At 47.0% G+C, this 17,123-nt stretch overlaps 1 protein-coding gene across 1 annotated transcript in view; it reads right to left on the bottom strand.

The window, feature by feature from the left end:
- The window catches only part of LOC143997264 (NXPE family member 1-like), a 230,592-nt gene that overhangs the window by 113,651 nt on the left and 99,818 nt on the right, over nt 1–17,123 (bottom strand). Inside the window, exon 3 of the mRNA XM_077492803.1 lies at nt 493–554. Coding sequence (XP_077348929.1) covers nt 493–554 — 62 coding nt within the window. The remainder of the gene's footprint in view (nt 1–492; nt 555–17,123) is intronic.

Below are 17,123 nucleotides of genomic sequence, written 5' to 3'. Positions count from 1 at the left end.
TGCAGGATATAATACAAGTCTATGGCTAAGTGCAGCAAACCCGCAGGAAAGCTGCAGGTACCCTGCACTGCACCCACGGGGTGGAGAAAACGCAGCAAATCAGAGTGAAAACAACCTTATACAGTTATGCCCAGTGTATTGCTTCACACTGAGCTGAAGACCTCTTCTTTCTCACTGCTGGCACCACTCTGGAGACCGCTAGCCAGGATGGATTGCAGTTGGTATCACTTCACATGGGACAGGAGCCAATGATACAGAGGAGGCATCGACTTTTGCTCCCTACTACAGCTCCAACTTTACAAGTAGTCCATCTGCATTGAACTCTGTTCTCTGGGATGGCGGGTCAGCAAGCCCTGGTCCCTGACTGCGATATACCAGTCACCTGTTTGCAATATACTGGTTGCTGACCCCCCCCCCCCCCCCCCCCCGATTTACCTCAATTTATATATGTTATAGATACCAGTTTGATAATGATAGAAGAATTAAACTTACTCTGACACTGCGATACATAAATCTCAGGAATTTGCTGTGGTATTTCCAATCTGACATTTGATCTTGAAAAGAAGAACAAAATAGAATGTATGTGGATTTAGAAATATATTTTACATGTTATCATAAAGTGTGTTAGTTCTCTAAAATATATTGAAATATATCAAAAGCAAATAAAGTGCATATGTTATGGTCAGGGATGTTGGGTTTCGTGGCTCTTCCTTGAAAAACCCATAGAGGTCTATAAGGAGTGAATCTAGTAATTAAATTCTGGCTATTTGTAGTGCTAATAGGCAAGCTATTGTCAAATAAAAGTTATGTGAAGCCATGTACTACCAAGGCGGAGGAGATCAAATACTAATGCCAAAATAATAAATAATCTCTCTCCCTTAGGCTCGGTTCACACAGGGGCAACTCAACTTTCGGAGGCGACTTGGACGCGACTTGGACGCGACTTACCACACTACTTTAAGTCGCCCCAGGCCAGGCAACTTGCCGTGGCCAATCAGAGAATGAGCTCTCAGGGGGGAACTCCTTTTGAGAGCTGATAATTCTCTGAGAGTCGCCTCCGTATAGATGGATATCCGACTTGGAGGCGACCTCCATTGAAATCAATGGGTACCAGTCGCCTACAAGTCGGATTGAAGTAGTACAGGAACCTTTTCTGAAGTCAGAGCGACTTCAGTAGTGTGCATTAAGACAGCTCTCATTCACTTACATTGATTTCTACATGTGGTGCGACCTGAGGTGACTAGGGGCGACTTGAAGTCGGATCTGAGTCGCCTCTGTGTGAATCGGCTCTTACAGTACCAACAGATGCTGACAATATGGATAATGCGAACCACCCCCCCCCCCCCCTTATTTTTAGAAAGTGGGCTGATTTATCCATTTATGACTGCTGACCTGGGGAAGGCTGTCCATTGCATTATACAGTAGGTTGTTTCATATTTGTGGTGACAAACCTGTCAACTTTTCTCCCAAATCCATGGTAGTGGTAAACCCAAACCTCATACCTACCTGGTAGTGAAAAAAGAACTTCCATATATGTTTACGACAATGTTGGTTTGATGCTATTGTAATATTTGACAGACAAGGAACAGTATATGTGAACTGTAAGGAAGCAAACACACCCTAAATGTGTTCATGAAACTGTTCATTCGTTGCTATGGTACAGATTTAAATGCCAGTGCACAGAATATTTCTTGTTTATCGTATGCTATTTATGTAAATAAGTAAAAAAAAGTCCATGACAAGGGAATGGAGGGGTAAAGGTCTATGGACAAATGAATGACAAGTCTTAATGATGAATCTTGAATGGAGGACATGCACTATGGGCAAAGCTTTTCTCTGAAGTGAAGCCAGCTCTGAGGTAAAACTTGGAAGAAAAACAGAAAAAGCACCTCTAAGTGCAATATTTATTATGTACAATTGCAAGCAGTCAAATACAGTGCCTTGCGAAAGTATTCGGCCCCCTTGAACTTTTCAACCTTTTGCCACATTTCAGGCTCCAAACATAAAGATATAAAATTTTTTGTGAAGAATCACCAACAAGTGGGACACAATTGTGAAGTGGAATGAAATCTATTGGATATTTTAAACTTTTTTAGCAAATAAAAAACTGAAAAGTGGTGCGTGCAAAATTATTCGGCCCCTTTACTTTCAGTGCAGCAAACTCACTCCAGAAGTTCAGCGAGGATTTCTGAATGATCCAATGTTGTCCTAAATGACTGATGGTGATAAATAGAATCCACCTGTGTGTAATCAAGTCTCTGTATAAATGCACATGCTCTGTGATAGTCTCAGGGTTCTGTTGAAAGCGCAGAGAGCATCATGAAGACCAAGGAACACACCAGGCAGGTCCGTAATACTGTTGTGGAGAAGTTTAAAGCCGGATTTGGATACAAAAAGATTTCCCAAGCTTTAAACATCCCAAGGAGCACTGTGCAAGCGATCATTTTGAAATTGAAGGCGTATCAGACCACTGCAAATCTACCAAGACCTGGCCGTCCCTCTAAACTTTCAGCTCAGACAAGGAGAAGACTGATCAGAGATGCAGCCAAGAGGCCCATGATCACTCTGGATGAACTGCAGAGAACTACAGCTGAGGTGGGAGAGTCTGTCCATAGGACAACAATCAGTCGTACACTGCACAAATCTGGCCTTTATGGAAGAGTGGCAAGAAGAAAACCATTTCTCAAAGATATCCATAAAAAGTCTTGTCTAAAGTTTGCCACAAGCCACCTGGGAGACACACCAAACATGTGTAAGAAGGTGCTCTGGTCAGATGAAACCAAAATTGAACTTTTTGCCCACAATGCAAAACGATATGTTTGGCGTAAAAGCAACACAGCTCATCACCCTCAACACACCATCCCCACTGTCAAACATGGTGGTGGCAGCATCATGGTTTGGGCCTGCTTTTCTTCAGCAGGGACAGGGAAGATGGTTAAAATTGAGGGGGTGGGACTTCATCAGCGGTGATGGAATGACACAAGACACCCACTTTAAATATCATGAGCCGATACCTGAAGCCACTTAGAATATGGCACATGAAATATTACCATGGCAACACTAACTCCCAAAATGAAACAGGACGTGACCTAGCACTCAGATTTACTTAAACAAAAAAAATGCTTGTGGCTGACACTTAAGGACATAACAAATACTGCACCTGATAGATTAACCCAGTGGCCCTGCTATCTCACTGGTGAACCAGGGAGTGACCCAACAATTAGAGTCAAATGCCAACAAAAAACATCCGTAGCAAGATATATCTATTAAAGTGCATTAACCACTTGCCGACCGCCGCACGCCGATGTACGTCGGCAGAATGGCACGGGCAGGCATAAGGGCTTACATGTACGTCCTTGCCTGCCCGCCGGTCGGGGGCCCGATCGGGCCCCCGCCCGGTGCCTGCGGCGGTCGGTATTCGTTCGGGAGCGATCCCGGACGAGGGGACGGCCATTCATTCATGGCCACCCCCTCGCGATCGCTCCCGGCGAATGAAAATGTCCGGTGACATCACTTCCTCTCCTGTAATGTAAACACAGGAGAGGAAGTGATGTATTCTCTCCTCCGTGTCGGTAGTTTTCGTTCCGGCACCGAGGAGAGAGGTTCGGTGAGTTGCACCAACACACCCCACATACAGTAGAACATGCCAGGCACACTCACACCCCCCCCTTTACCCCCCGATCACCCCCCCAATTACCCCTGCCCCCCCAGTCACAGTGACACCAATTGCTTTTTTTTTTTTTTGCATTGGTGTCATTTGTGACTGTAGTAACTGTTAGGGCAGTTAGGATTAGCCCCCTTTAGTTCTAATGTGCCCCCCTAACCCCCCCAATAAAGGTTTAACCCCGTGATCACCCCCCGTCGCCAGTGTCACTAAGGCTGGGTTCACATTGCAGCGGTTTATGAGAACGAATGTGATTCGCACCGCACTGCAGTGCAAATCACATCCGATCTCTTTGCGATTCGAGTTCAGCCATACAGATAGTATGGCTGAATTCGTGTCGCACCCGCCGCACCGCCGCAAATTCGCACGGGACCCTTTTTTTGGCCCGCAGCAGAATCGGATCGCATGGGTGTTCACACCATGCGATCCGAGTTTGCAGATCGCACTGCGATATGCGAACTGATCTGGGGGTGTCATTAACATTTCACTGACACTCCCAGCAGTTCGCATAGGGCAGTGTGAACTGCCGCCGGGAGGCATGCGATGCGGGAACCCGCCGCGGATTCGTGGCGTTCCCGCATCGCTCCAATGTGAACCCAGCCTAATAAGCGATAGTTTTTCTGATCGCTGTATTAGCGTCACAGGTGACGGTAGTTAGGCAGGTAGGTATTTAGGTTCGCCGCAGCTTTTTATAGCGCCAGGGACCCCCATATACTACCGCATAAAGCCCCCTGATTGCCCCCTAGTTAACCCTTTCACCAGTGATCACCATATAACTGTTACAGGTGACGCTGGTTGGTTAGTTATTTTTTTATAGTTTCAGGGCACCCGCCATTTATTACCTAATAAAGGTTTAACCCCCTGATCACCCGGCGGGTGTCATTTGTGACTGTAATAACTGTTAGGGCAGTTAGGGTTAGCCCCCTTTAGTTCTAATGTGCCCCCCTAACCCCCCCAATAAAGGTTTAACCCCGTGATCACCCCCCGTCGCCAGTGTCACTAAGGCTGGGTTCACATTGCAGCGGTTTATGAGAACGGATGTGATTCGCACCGCACTGCAGTGCAAATCACATCCGATCTCTGTGCGATTCGAGTTCAGCCATACAGATAGTATGGCTGAATTCGTGTCGCACCCGCCGCACCCGCCGCAAACTCGCACGGGACCCTTTTTTTGGTCCGCAGCAGAATCGGATCGCATGGGTGTTCACACCATGCGATCCGAGTTTGCAGATCGCACTGCGATATGCGAACTGATCTGGGGGTGTCATTAACATTTCACTGACACTCCCAGCAGTTCGCATAGGGCAGTGTGAACTGCTGCCGGGAGGCATGTGATGCGGGAACCCGCCGCGGATTCGTGGCGTTCCCGCATCGCTCCAGTGTGAACCCAGCCTAATAAGCGATCGTTTTTCTGATCACTGTATTAGTGTCACAGGTGACGCTAGTTAGGCAGGTAGGTATTTAGGTTCGCCGCAGCTTTTTATAGCGCCAGGGACCCCCATATACTACCGCATAAAGCCCCCTGATTGCCCCCTATTTAACCCTTTCACCAGTGATCACCATATAACTGTTACAGGTGACGCTGGTTGGTTAGTTATTTTTTTTATAGTTTCAGGGCACCCGCCATTTATTACCTAGTCTCACTAGTGTACCCCTAAATTTAGGGGTGTCTACTTTCCAAAATGGGGTCATTTTGGGGGGGGGGGGGTTTGTGCCATCTTGGCATTTTATGGCCTTCAAAACTGTAACGCCCTTAGAAAACCTGAAGGCGGTTCTTGGTTTTCGGGGCCCCGTACGCGGCTAGGCTCCCAAAAAGTCCCACATATGTGGTATCCCCGTACTCAGGAGAAGCAGCAGAATTTATTTTGGGGTGTCATTTCACATATGCCCATAGCATGTGTGAGCAATATATCATTTAGTGACAACTTTGTGTAAAAAAAAAAAAAAAATTTTTTTTGTCATTATTCAATCGCTTGAGGCAAAAAAATAAAATATTCAATGGGCTCAACATGCCACTTATCAATTTCCTTAGGGTATCTACTTTCCAAAATGGGGTCATTTGGGGGGGTTTTGTACTGCCCTGCCATTTTAGCACCTCAAGAAATGAGATAGGCAGTCGTAAACTAAAAGCTGCGTAAATTCCAGAAAACGTACCTTAGTTTGTAGATGTGACAACTTTTGCGCAAACCAATAAATATACAATTATTGACTTTTTTTTTTACCAAAGACATGTGGCTGAATACATTTTGGCCTAAATGTATGACTAAAATTGAGTTTATTGGATTTTTCTAATAACAAAAAGTAGAAAATATCATTTTTTTTCAAAATTTGCGGTCTTTTTACGTTTATATCGCAAAAAATAAAAATCGCAGAGGCAATCAAATACCATCAAAAGAAAGCTCTATTTGTGGGAAGAAAAGGACGCAAATTTTGTTTGGGTACAACATTGCATGACCGCGCAATTACCAGTTAAAGCAGCGCAGTGCCAAATTGTAAAAAGACCTCTGGTCATTTACCAGCAAAATGGTCCGGTCTGAAGGTGGTTAATGTGCATCACTAAGTACATTAGAATGAATAAAGTGCATAATGTACCTCTCAAATGGTTATTCAAACTTGAATAAAGGGCAAAAAAATGCACAATAACTCGCATCCTGAACGGACCAATGGCCACACAATAATTAATAAAAAATATATACAAAAAATGTGTGTGTGTGTGTGTATATATATATATATATAAATGATAAATTTTTTTATTAATTAATTATGCTGAAATGTTCTCAGACCATTAATTATGATAAGAGATCTTTCATTACGCTAGCACATCAACCCACGTCTTCATTGATCCTCATATACAACACCAATATATATAATCGCATACATTAGCATAGAATATACCTAACCTTAACGATCATATATAAAACAATTTACATCAAAATCTACATTCAAGCCTGCTGGGACTAAAACTTTTGTCTTATGTATCCTAATGCATTCCCTGCGACTAAGTCGGCATAAAAAAAGGTCCTCCTCTCCAATATTTTGTGACTCTTTCAATGCCCCAGAATTTCAATGCCCCTACTTAGACCCCCTGTTTTATAGGACTCCCATAATATATACAGCCTACCAAAGATCCATTAAGATAGCGCCAACCCTCCTGGAAGGCCTATCGTAAATTGAATCGATTCTATTTCATCTAGGGTAGGACAGTATATTGACTCTTTCCTTCAGCCATTAGTCTTTAACCACTTGACCACTGGGCACTTAAACACCCTTAATAACCAGACCAATTTTCAGCTTTCGGTGCTCTCACATTTTGAATGACAATTACTCAGTCATGCAACACTGGACCTATATGAAATTTTTGTCCTTTTTTTCACACAAATGGAGCTTTCTTTTGGTGGTATTTAATCACCGCTGGGTTTTTTATTTTTTGTGCTATAAAAGAAAAAATACAGAAAATTCTGTTAAAAAATGAATTTTTCTTTGTTTGTTATAAAATTTAGCAGATTAGTAATTTTTTCTTCATAAATTTTGGCCAAAATTTATACTACTACATATCTTTGGTAAAAATAAGTACAAATTGGTGGATATTATTTGGTCTTTGTGAAAGTTAGAGTCCACAAGCTATGGTGCCAATATCTGAAAATTGATCACACCTGAAGTACTGACGGCCTATTTGAATTCTTGAGACCCTAACATGCCAGAAAAGTACAAATACTCCCCAAATGACCCCTTTTTGGAAAGAAGACATTCCAAGGTATTTAGTAAGAGGCATGATGAGTTTTTTGAAGTTGTCATTTTTTCCCACAATTCTTTGCAAAATCAAGATTTTTTTTACTTTTTTTTTTTTTCACAAAATTGTCATATTATCAGTTTATTTCTCACACAGCATATGCATGCCACAAATTACACCCCAAAACACATTCTGCTATTACTCCCGAGTATGGCGATACCACATGTGTGAGACTTTTACACAGTGTGGCCACATACAGAGGCCCAACATGCAGGGAGCGCCATCAGGCGTTCTGGAGCACCCAGGACAATTCTGACATTTCTCTCCTACATGTAAAAATCATCATTTATTTGCTAGAAAATTACATAGAATCCCAAAACATTATATATATATGTTTTATTAGCAAACACCCTGGAGAATACAATGATGGTCGTTGCAACTTTTTATCTCGCACGGTATTTGCACAGCAATTTTTCGAATGCTTTTTTTTGGAAAAAAAAAAAACAACAGTTTTGTGCTTAAAAAAAAAAAACACAGTAAAGTTAGCCCAATTTTTGCATAATGTGAAAGATGAAGTTACACCGAGTAAATCGATACCTAACATGTCACACTTCAAAATTGCACAGGCTCGTGGAATGGCGCCAAACGTCTCTACTTAAAAATCCCCATAGGCAACGATTTAATTTTTTTTTACTGGTTATATGTTTTGAGTTACAGAGGAGGTCTAGGGCTAGAATTATTGCTCTCGCTCTAACGTTCACAGCGATACCTCACATGTGTGGTTTGAACACCGTTTTCATATGTGGGCGGGACTTACTTATGCGTTCGCTTCTGCATGCGAGCACATGGGGACAGAGGCGCTTTAAAAAAAAAAAAAAATGTATTGTTCATTTTACTTTATTTATTTTAGTTTGACATTGTTTTTCCCCAAAAAAAAATTTTTTGATCACTTTTATTCCTATTACAAGGAATGTAAACATCCCTTGTAATAGGAATATGGCATGACAGGTCCTCTTTACAGTGAGATCTCACTTCTAAGCTGGGAAGCCTGAAAAAAAAAAAAAAAGATTCTGGATTTGATCGTATTGGCCAGTCGGTAGAAGCACCGGAGGGCGACGGGAGGGGGGGGGGGGGGTGTCTATGGCTGGGTATTGCAGGGTATCACCGACTATGGCTGGGTATGGCTGGGTATCTAATAGTATGGCGTTGCAGAGTATTGCGTTGCAGAGCATTGCAGGATATTGGAGGGTGTTTCAGGGTATTGGCGGGTGTTGCAGAGCATTGCAGAGTGTTGCAGGGTGTTGCAGAGTGTTGCAGAGTGTTGCAGAGTGTTGCAGAGTGTTGCAGGGTATTGCAGAGAATTGAGGGGTTAATTTTCGGTGAGCAGCGATGTGGGCACTGCAGATGCAGCCCACATCGCTGCAGACACCGATCTCTTCCCCCTCCGCTGTTCCGATCGGTACAGAGAGGGGGAGGGAGGAACCGGCGTCATAACATGACGCCGGTTTGTTTAAAAGTGATCACTCCGTCATTTGACGGAGCGATCACGTGGTAAACGGCCGCTATGAGCGGCCGTTTACCGTGATCCGTGATGCCTGTGATGCTCCTGTGGACCCGGCGGTCACGGATGCTCTCGAGTGTGCGCGAGAGCGGAATTCTGGGAGGACATCATATGACGGCCTCCCAGAGTTAAGAAACCGCCCTGTAGCCGTCATTCGGCTATAGGGCGGTTGTTAAGTGGTTAAGAAAGATGCCTTCCTCAAAGACACCAACCACATGATGTGGAAATGTGAGGCCTATGATTTTTACCTTCAATGATAATCAGCATTAATAAATGGACATACAATATAGCTTAAACTGTGTGTCAGAAAACTGCCTGGACATTCTGAGAACAGCTGACACCATAAAAAAGCTCCGGTATGTTATCTAGAGTTGGTATCTAGGAAGCTCTGTTTATAGTGTCCACTATACTACCTGGTTTATAGATGTACTGTCCCTTGCCCGGAGGGAATAACTTGGGGGCTGTGAGGATGACCTCTAACTGAGAGTGGTAATCAGTGGAGGCCCATCCATAGGGGGTGCATGGGCGCCGTCTCCGCCCACCCCCTCCAGGCAGTCACAAAAAATAAATAAAAAAAACAAGTCAAAAATTTTTTTTTTTAATACTGGCCCTTTAAAAAAATACAAAAAAGGTCCTTAAGTGCACTGTGTTTGGACATCGGACACAGTGTGATGCCAGACAAAATACACTTATGGGAAGTTCCACGTCTAGGCAATCACAAGATTGCAGACGTGGCACTTCATTTGCAGGCATTTAGCCCGCCCTGGGGTGCTTTCCGAAGTGTTCGGGTATCTTCCGTCCGGCGCTTGCAGTATCTATTACTACGGCTGGGTGGTTTGATTGACATCTCAGTTTGTCACTTCCTGTTTCTTTCTCCCATTGCGCAAATTGAGAAAAGAAACAGGAAGTATGAGAGGACACCACCGCTGTGGAAGAGGACACTGCAGGACAGGAGAGGACAACACACAGCAAGGTAAGTAGTAATGCTATGCTTCTGCGGAGAACGCGGTGGGGGTTTGATGTGACACAGGAGGCTGCATTTGGGGGACACAGGAGGCTGCATTTGGGGGACACAGGAGGCTGCATTTGGGGGACACAGGAGGCTGCATTTGGGGGACACAAGAGGCTGCATTTGGGGGATACGGGAAGCTGCATTTGGAGGACACGGGAGGCTGAATTTGGGGGACATGGCAGGTTGTATTTGGGGGACACAAGAGGCTGCATTTGGGGGATACGGGAAGCTGCATTTGGAGGACACGGGAGGCTGAATTTGGGGGACACGGGAGGCTGCATTTGGGGGACACGGGAGGCTGCATTTGGGGGACACGGGAGGCTGCATTTGGGGGACACGGGAGGCGGCATTTGGGGGACACGGGAGGCGGCATTTGGGGGACACGGGAGGCGGCATTTGGGGGACACGGGAGGCGGAATTTGGGGGACACGGGAGGCGGCATTTGGGGGACACAGAGGCTGCATTTGGAGAACACGGGAGGCTGCATTTGCGGGACACGGAAGGTGGCATTTGGAGGACATGGGAGGCTGCATTTGGGGGGCACAGGAGCCTGCATTTGGAGGACACCTGATGGCATCTGATGGCAGGCGACGTGGCTAGTGACACGCTCAGGGCTCCCACTGACTCTGCATTATTGTGAGTTGAATGATTTCATTTTATATTACAATGTAATAATAGAAATAATGTGCTTCAATCATCCTGACACCATAACAACCATGGTGTCGGGATGATTGAAGTGCTAACACCAGGTGTTTGGATTATCTTTATCTGCTGATTTTTAAACTTTCCAGAATACACATATTTCTGTTGTGTAGGATCTGGGCCTGCTGTCCCTTCTTCTCTCCCTCTCCCTCCATCCCTCGTTCATCTCAGATGCTAGCCACACCACCTTAGAGCCACGCCCATTATTTCACCTAAACGTGAGAGGGGTTAAAAAGGAAGGATGGATCTGGCGCCCCCCCCCATCCAAAAAACTTCACCAGCTGCCACTGGTGGTAATGTTATCAAATATGTCTTACTTAAATGGGGTTGAGCAGAGAGGGGATATAAAATCAAGCCAAGTTCTTTTGTTTTTTATGACATATAATAATATATATAATATATATAATGACCTCCCATTGACCAAGTCTGGCCACCTGGCTTATGTGAGGGGTAGGGATTAGCTGGGTTTCGAGTCGAACGCAAGATCAACTTGAACACCGGCTGCTCGCCCGTTCAGCGAAACCAGAACTTTATGGGCCATTCACGCTAAATTTGAGTGGTGCTCATGGCCCATAATGCATTGCGGCATCGCAGTGCATTGCTGGCTGATGATTGGCCAAGCATGCACTATGACCTGCATGCTTGACCAATCACAGCGCTGCCAGCGAGGAGAGACATAATTGGCCACAGGGAGGATGCCTGTGGCCAATTATGGCTCAGATGATTTATTACACACCCCACACTATATAATGCTGCCTCCTGTCAAGTACCTGATGGTTGAGCCCACGGATGCAGGGAGTGGCCTCTTGTATTCCTCTGGCTCAAGAACTCCTGGTAGAGCAGACAGATGTTCAAGAGCACAGAAGGGGAACAAGTGCCTGGCAGGTCACAGATGCAAGGGCTGGTCTGGACTCCGAGTAGCAGACGGGGAACCAGATGCAGGCTGGAACCAGGAACAGCGGAGAGAAGGAGCAGCAGGAACACTGAAACAGAGAGGAAGGTGTCTTGTAGATCAGGACACTAGCAGACCTTCAAGCCGGCCGGGTTGAATGCTGGTAGGCAGGAACAGCACTCAAGCGGCAGGCAAGGCGTAGTCGGAGACAAGCCGGGTCATACACAGGCGGACTGGAAAGGTACCAAGGCAGCAGGCAGAAGAATCGTCAAGACAAGCCGGGGTCATGGCAGGCAGCAAACAGAGGATAGTCAGAGGCAAGCCGGGTAACAGGTATCAGGTAACAAGTAAGGTATAGCAGAGGGGTCTCTCAGGAACGCTATAGACCGGACAGCAGGGAGCAAGGTGACAGGTCGCTTTAAATAGCCCCTTTGGCGCCAAGATCCGTCATACTGTGCGTCCGCGCACGCCTGTGCACCCACATGCATACCTGTGCGCCCACGCACATACCCGTGTACGTTCGCATGCTCACGTCATCATTATTAGTGCCCTCACGCACACGCGTGCGCCCAACAGCGTTTGTGCACACCTGCGTGTGCCCACCTGCGTTAACGTGCACTAATGTGCGCCGGTTGGCTCTTTTGCTGGGGATTCTGCAGGTAAGATTTCTGGGAACAGTCGGGTGATCAGAACGTAGTGTGTTGCGGCTCATAGAGACAGATAGATGCAGAGACAGTGTCTTAATTTCCTTTGAACCTATTGCAATTACAGTCGGTGTATTGTGCCCCCTGCACAGTGTACACCTGAAGCTACCCCAATTCCTGGTGTTGTTCTGGTTCTATACCACAGGCAGCTGCAGTAGTTAGAGTTGGGGTATTGTGTCCCCTGCACAGTATACACCTGAAGTTACCCCAATTGCTGGTGTTGTTCTGGTCCTATACCATACTATACTATATTCCAAACATTTTTTGGTGTGGGCCTTTTTTGAGATGAGTGCATCAGATCGCACTGCTGTTATTTGCAACATATGTCTCAAGCGTATCTAGCGTGGCCAAAACATCAGCCGCCTGAGCACCACATGCTTGACCAGACATATGTTGACCTGCCATGCAGTTTGTTGGCAAGTGTACCTTTAAAGTCCCACACTGAAAAACAAAGCGGACCTGTCAGACTAGCACTTACCAGACTGGTGAGTCTGCTTGGGCAGAGGGTGGTCTCCCATACGTATCCAACTTACAACCCCTGATAGAGTAGACAGGTGGCTGAGAGTGCGGAGTGGTAAGAGAGCCTGTGGTGTGGCTCCAGGAGCAGGAACTCGCAGGAAACTTCAGCAGCAGGTATTTAGGCAGGACACAGGCAAAACTGGGTGCAGAGCAGGAACTGAGCAGGCAGGTCCGGGTTCAGGCAGACAGCAGAAGTACAGGAGGAGCAGGCAGGTGTGAGGTCAAACAGGCCGAGGTCAGGTGCAGGCAGAGGTCAGGGGTGTCCAAGGAGAGCCCGGTCGTCTGGAGATCAGGAAGCAGAAATGCAGGATACAGGCAACTGAACAGGAACCGGGGAGCTGTTGATCAGGCAGCACCTGAATGGACTAAGCAGCAGACCTAAATAGGCCGATTGGCGCCAAGCACCTTGCGCGCGCACCGGGGCACCAGCACACATACCAGCGCCGCCCGAAGCGCACACAACATCGCGCACCGGCGTGCATGGACGCGCACCGATGCCAGCAGGAACACGCACGGGCGCGCACCAGCGCCCCCAGGAGCGCGCACCACCGCACGCACAGGAACGCGCACCCCCGCACGCACCGCCACACATCGGCACACACCAGCGCGGGCAGCACCGCGACCATCCAGGTAACGTCCCTGATAGGACTTCTTGCTCCTCATCAGCTGGGATCTCCAACCCCACTATACCTCCAGTCCTCTCTGAAACCTGCACAGAGAGGAATGAAGGTGTAGAATTAGGTGTGTCACAGCCAAGTACTTGCGGTTAATCTGCTGGTAGTACACTGATGTCCGATTGTAGCAGGCAAATTTCCCTGCCCCAGCTCCTGGACCGTCAAAAGAAGTTCACTCCCAGCCATCCACATGCCCAGCGGTTGAATGCGGTTGGTTCCCAAACGCCACTTTTTCTCACAGAAGGTGATTCCGGCTCTCCAGGCATGTGGAAGGCAATGTCCATGCCTTGGTGGACAGGGCGGACAGCGGTAAGGTGCATATTACCGCTGACTCATGCTCCAGCAGGCATGGACAGGGATGTTGCCTATCTTTCATGGCACATTGGGTGACTCTTTTGGCAGCTGGGAAGGATGCAGGACAAGGTGCAGTAGTGTTGGAGGTTGTTCCGCCACCACGCCTCCAAAATGCTACTACTGGTTGTGACACACCTCTCTCCACCCCCTCGTCTTCTTCTTCCTCCATGGCCTCTTCCAGTGCTTTGTTTTCGGAACCAACGGTGCTCCGTAGGCATTCCAGGGTCTACGCAAGTACGCAGGCAAAAATATACTATGATGTGCTTGCACTGGTGTGCTTGGGGGACAGGAGCCACACTGGGGCAGATATTCAGTCAGCTCTGCTGCAGGGGCAGGCTGGGAGGTGGTTGGCGCCATGCCAGCTTAAGCCAGGAATGGTGGTTTGCGACAATGGCACCAACCTCCTCTCTGCCCTCTGGCAGGGACAACTGACCCATGTGCCCTGTGTGGCTCACATCCTTAACTTGGTGGTGCAGCGGTTCTTGGGCAGGTACCCAGGCTTACAGGATGTCCTGAGGCAGGCCAAGAAAGTCTGTGCTCGGCTGGCTCTAAAAGGAATTGAACCTGCCCAAGAACCGCCTTATCTGTGACATGCCCACCAGGTGGAACTCAACGTTGGTCATGCTGCAGCATCTACACACGCAGCAGAGGACCATCAATGAGTACCTGTGCAACTGTGGCACCAGGACGGGGTCAGGGGAGCCCTGCTTTTTTTTTCCCATGCCAGTGGGCCATGATCAGGGATGCATGCACTGTCCTGTCACGATTTGAGGAGGCCACGAGGATGGTGAGCAGTAACAGTGCATGCATCAGAGACACTGTACCTCTTGTCCACTCGTTGGAGCATACGCTGCATGGAATAATGGCAGGAAGAGGAGGACTTCCTTGCTTCTCAAGGCCCCCTTTATCCAGACAGTGTTCCTGCTGGCCTGCCGATCACACAGGAAGAGGACGAGGAGGAGGAGGATTGTGTCAGCATGGAGGTGAAGCCTGGCACTCAGCATGAGCAGCAGCAGCGGTATTTTAGGAATGATTTTCAGTCCCAAGAGACCCGTGGACTTGTATGTGGCTGGGAGGAGGTGGCTGTGGATCATGTTGTCCTTCGTGACCCAGAGGACTCCGGACCGAATGCCTCAGCTAACCTACGCTGCATGGCCTCCCTGATCCTGCAAAAACTGAGAGAGGATCAGTGTATTTAGCAGATCAAGGAGAAGGATCATTACTGGCTGGCAACTCTCCTTGATCCACGATACAAGGGTAAGGTTGCGGACCTTATCTTGCCATTGCAGAGGGAGCAGAGGATGAGACATCTCCAGGAGGCCGTGCAGAAAGGTCTGTGCAACGCGTTCCTAGAGACTGGGAGGTTACAAATTCCTGGTCCTGGACAAGGTGTTGCTGAGGCTTCAGTCAGTCACAGAAGGAGCGGTGGAGAAGGTGGCCATCTGACCGATGCGTTCAGACAATTTTTTAGTCCGCAGCCCCAAGGTATGATCAGTTCTAGCAACCATCGCAAGCGTCTGATTTACATGGTGCAGAAATACCTAGGGGCAACATCAGACTTGGACACCTTTCCCACCGAAAATCTTCTGGGTTACTGGATCTTGAGGATGGATCACTGGCCAGAGCTTGCACAGTATGCAATTGAGCTACTGGCCTGTCCTGCATCCAGCGCTCTTTCAGAACGCACATTCAGTGCTGCTGGAGGCTTTGTAACCGATCACAGAGTGCGCCTGTCCACCGACTCGATTGATCTACTGACCTTCATAAAGATGAATCAGTCTTGGATCACCACCAGCTACCAAGCGCCTGAAGCTGATGTAACCGAATAATTTTTTTTTAAATGTCACATCCTTTCAAGACTGCCTATGCTGATACTGAGTGACTATCCTCTTCCTCTCCAATGATTCTGCTGATAGCTTGGAAGAAGATTTTTGGTTCTGGGCGCCGCCATCAGTGGCTAAGGCCCAATCTTTCAGCCCCTGTTTAACAGGGGCATGTAATTACAATTTTTGATGCAATAATTTGCAGCAGGGCTCATTACTGTGCTCAAACTAGAGTATCTGTGAGGGGTTGCAGTGTCGTGGCACCAACACCAGTGCCTAAGGCCCAATTTTTCAGCCCCTGTTTAACAGGGGCGTGTAATTACAATTTTTGATGCAATACTTCGCAGCAGGGCTCATTCCTGCTCTCCAACTAGAGTTTCTGTAAGGTGTTGCAGTGTTGTGGCATCAGTGCGTAAGGCCCAATTTTTCAGCCCCTATTTAACAGGGGCATGTAATTACAATTTTTGATGCAATATTTTGCAAGTGGGTTAGTTTCTGCGCTCAAATACAATATTTGTGAGGGGTTGCAGTGTCATGGCACCAGCGCCTCTGGTTAAGGCCCAATTTTTCAGCCCCTGTTTAACAGGGGCGTGTAATTAAAGTTTTTGATGCAATACTTTGCATCAGGGCTCATTCCTGCTCTCCAACTAAAGTTTCTGTGAGGTGTTACAGTGTTGTGGCACCAGTGCCTAAGGCCCAATTTTTCTGCCCATGTTCAACAGGTGCATGTAATTACAATTCTTGATATATTTCACCACAGGGCCCATTCCAGCTCCCACCAAGAGTACCTATGAGGACTTGCAGTGTTATGGCACCAGCACCACCACCACCACCAAAGGCCCATTTTTTTCTACCACTGTTCAACAACATCATGTAATTACAATTCTTGATATAATAGTTCACAGCAGGGCGTTCCAGCCCCCACCAAGAGTCTTTGAGAGCGTACAGTGTTGGGGCAACACCAACACCTTAGACCCAAATTTTTGCAGAGCATATAGGGCAGACCCCTACTTTCAAACATCCAACTTACAAACATTTATTACTTGCAAACGGAAGGAGACAACAGGAAGTGAGATGAAATCTACCCCTAGGAAGGGCAATTCTCTCCTGTAATAGTTGATATGGGAAAAACGTGTCTCCTCTCCACTGATGCTTTATCCCAATCCTTGTTTTACTAAAAACCCCAAATTTTCAAAAAAACATTTGTCATTGGGACAGAAAGTGAGGTGAAATCTTCTGAAGAGGTGCAGAGAGGGTAAAAAAAAATGTTACAGGGGTGATAACCCTTCCCTATATTTTCCAAAAAGCTTTAAAAATTTACCAGTTCAAAATTACAAACATATTCTACTTAACAACAAACCTACACAGTCCCTGTCTTGTTTGCCCCGCCTGTATACTGCTCTTCTGAGTATATAGAGTCTGGGGGCCCCACGCCTTTTCATTTTTTAATTTGGGTATTGGGTTCCCTTAATATCCGTACAAGACCCA

The sequence above is a fragment of the Lithobates pipiens genome, unplaced genomic scaffold (assembly GCF_037356315.1).
Source record: "Lithobates pipiens isolate NorthernLeopardFrog02 unplaced genomic scaffold, aLitPip1_a1.2 Scaffold_19, whole genome shotgun sequence".
Taxonomy (NCBI): domain Eukaryota; kingdom Metazoa; phylum Chordata; class Amphibia; order Anura; family Ranidae; genus Lithobates; species Lithobates pipiens.
Note: the sequence above shows the minus strand (reverse complement) of the source record. Positions and strands in the feature narration are given on the sequence as shown.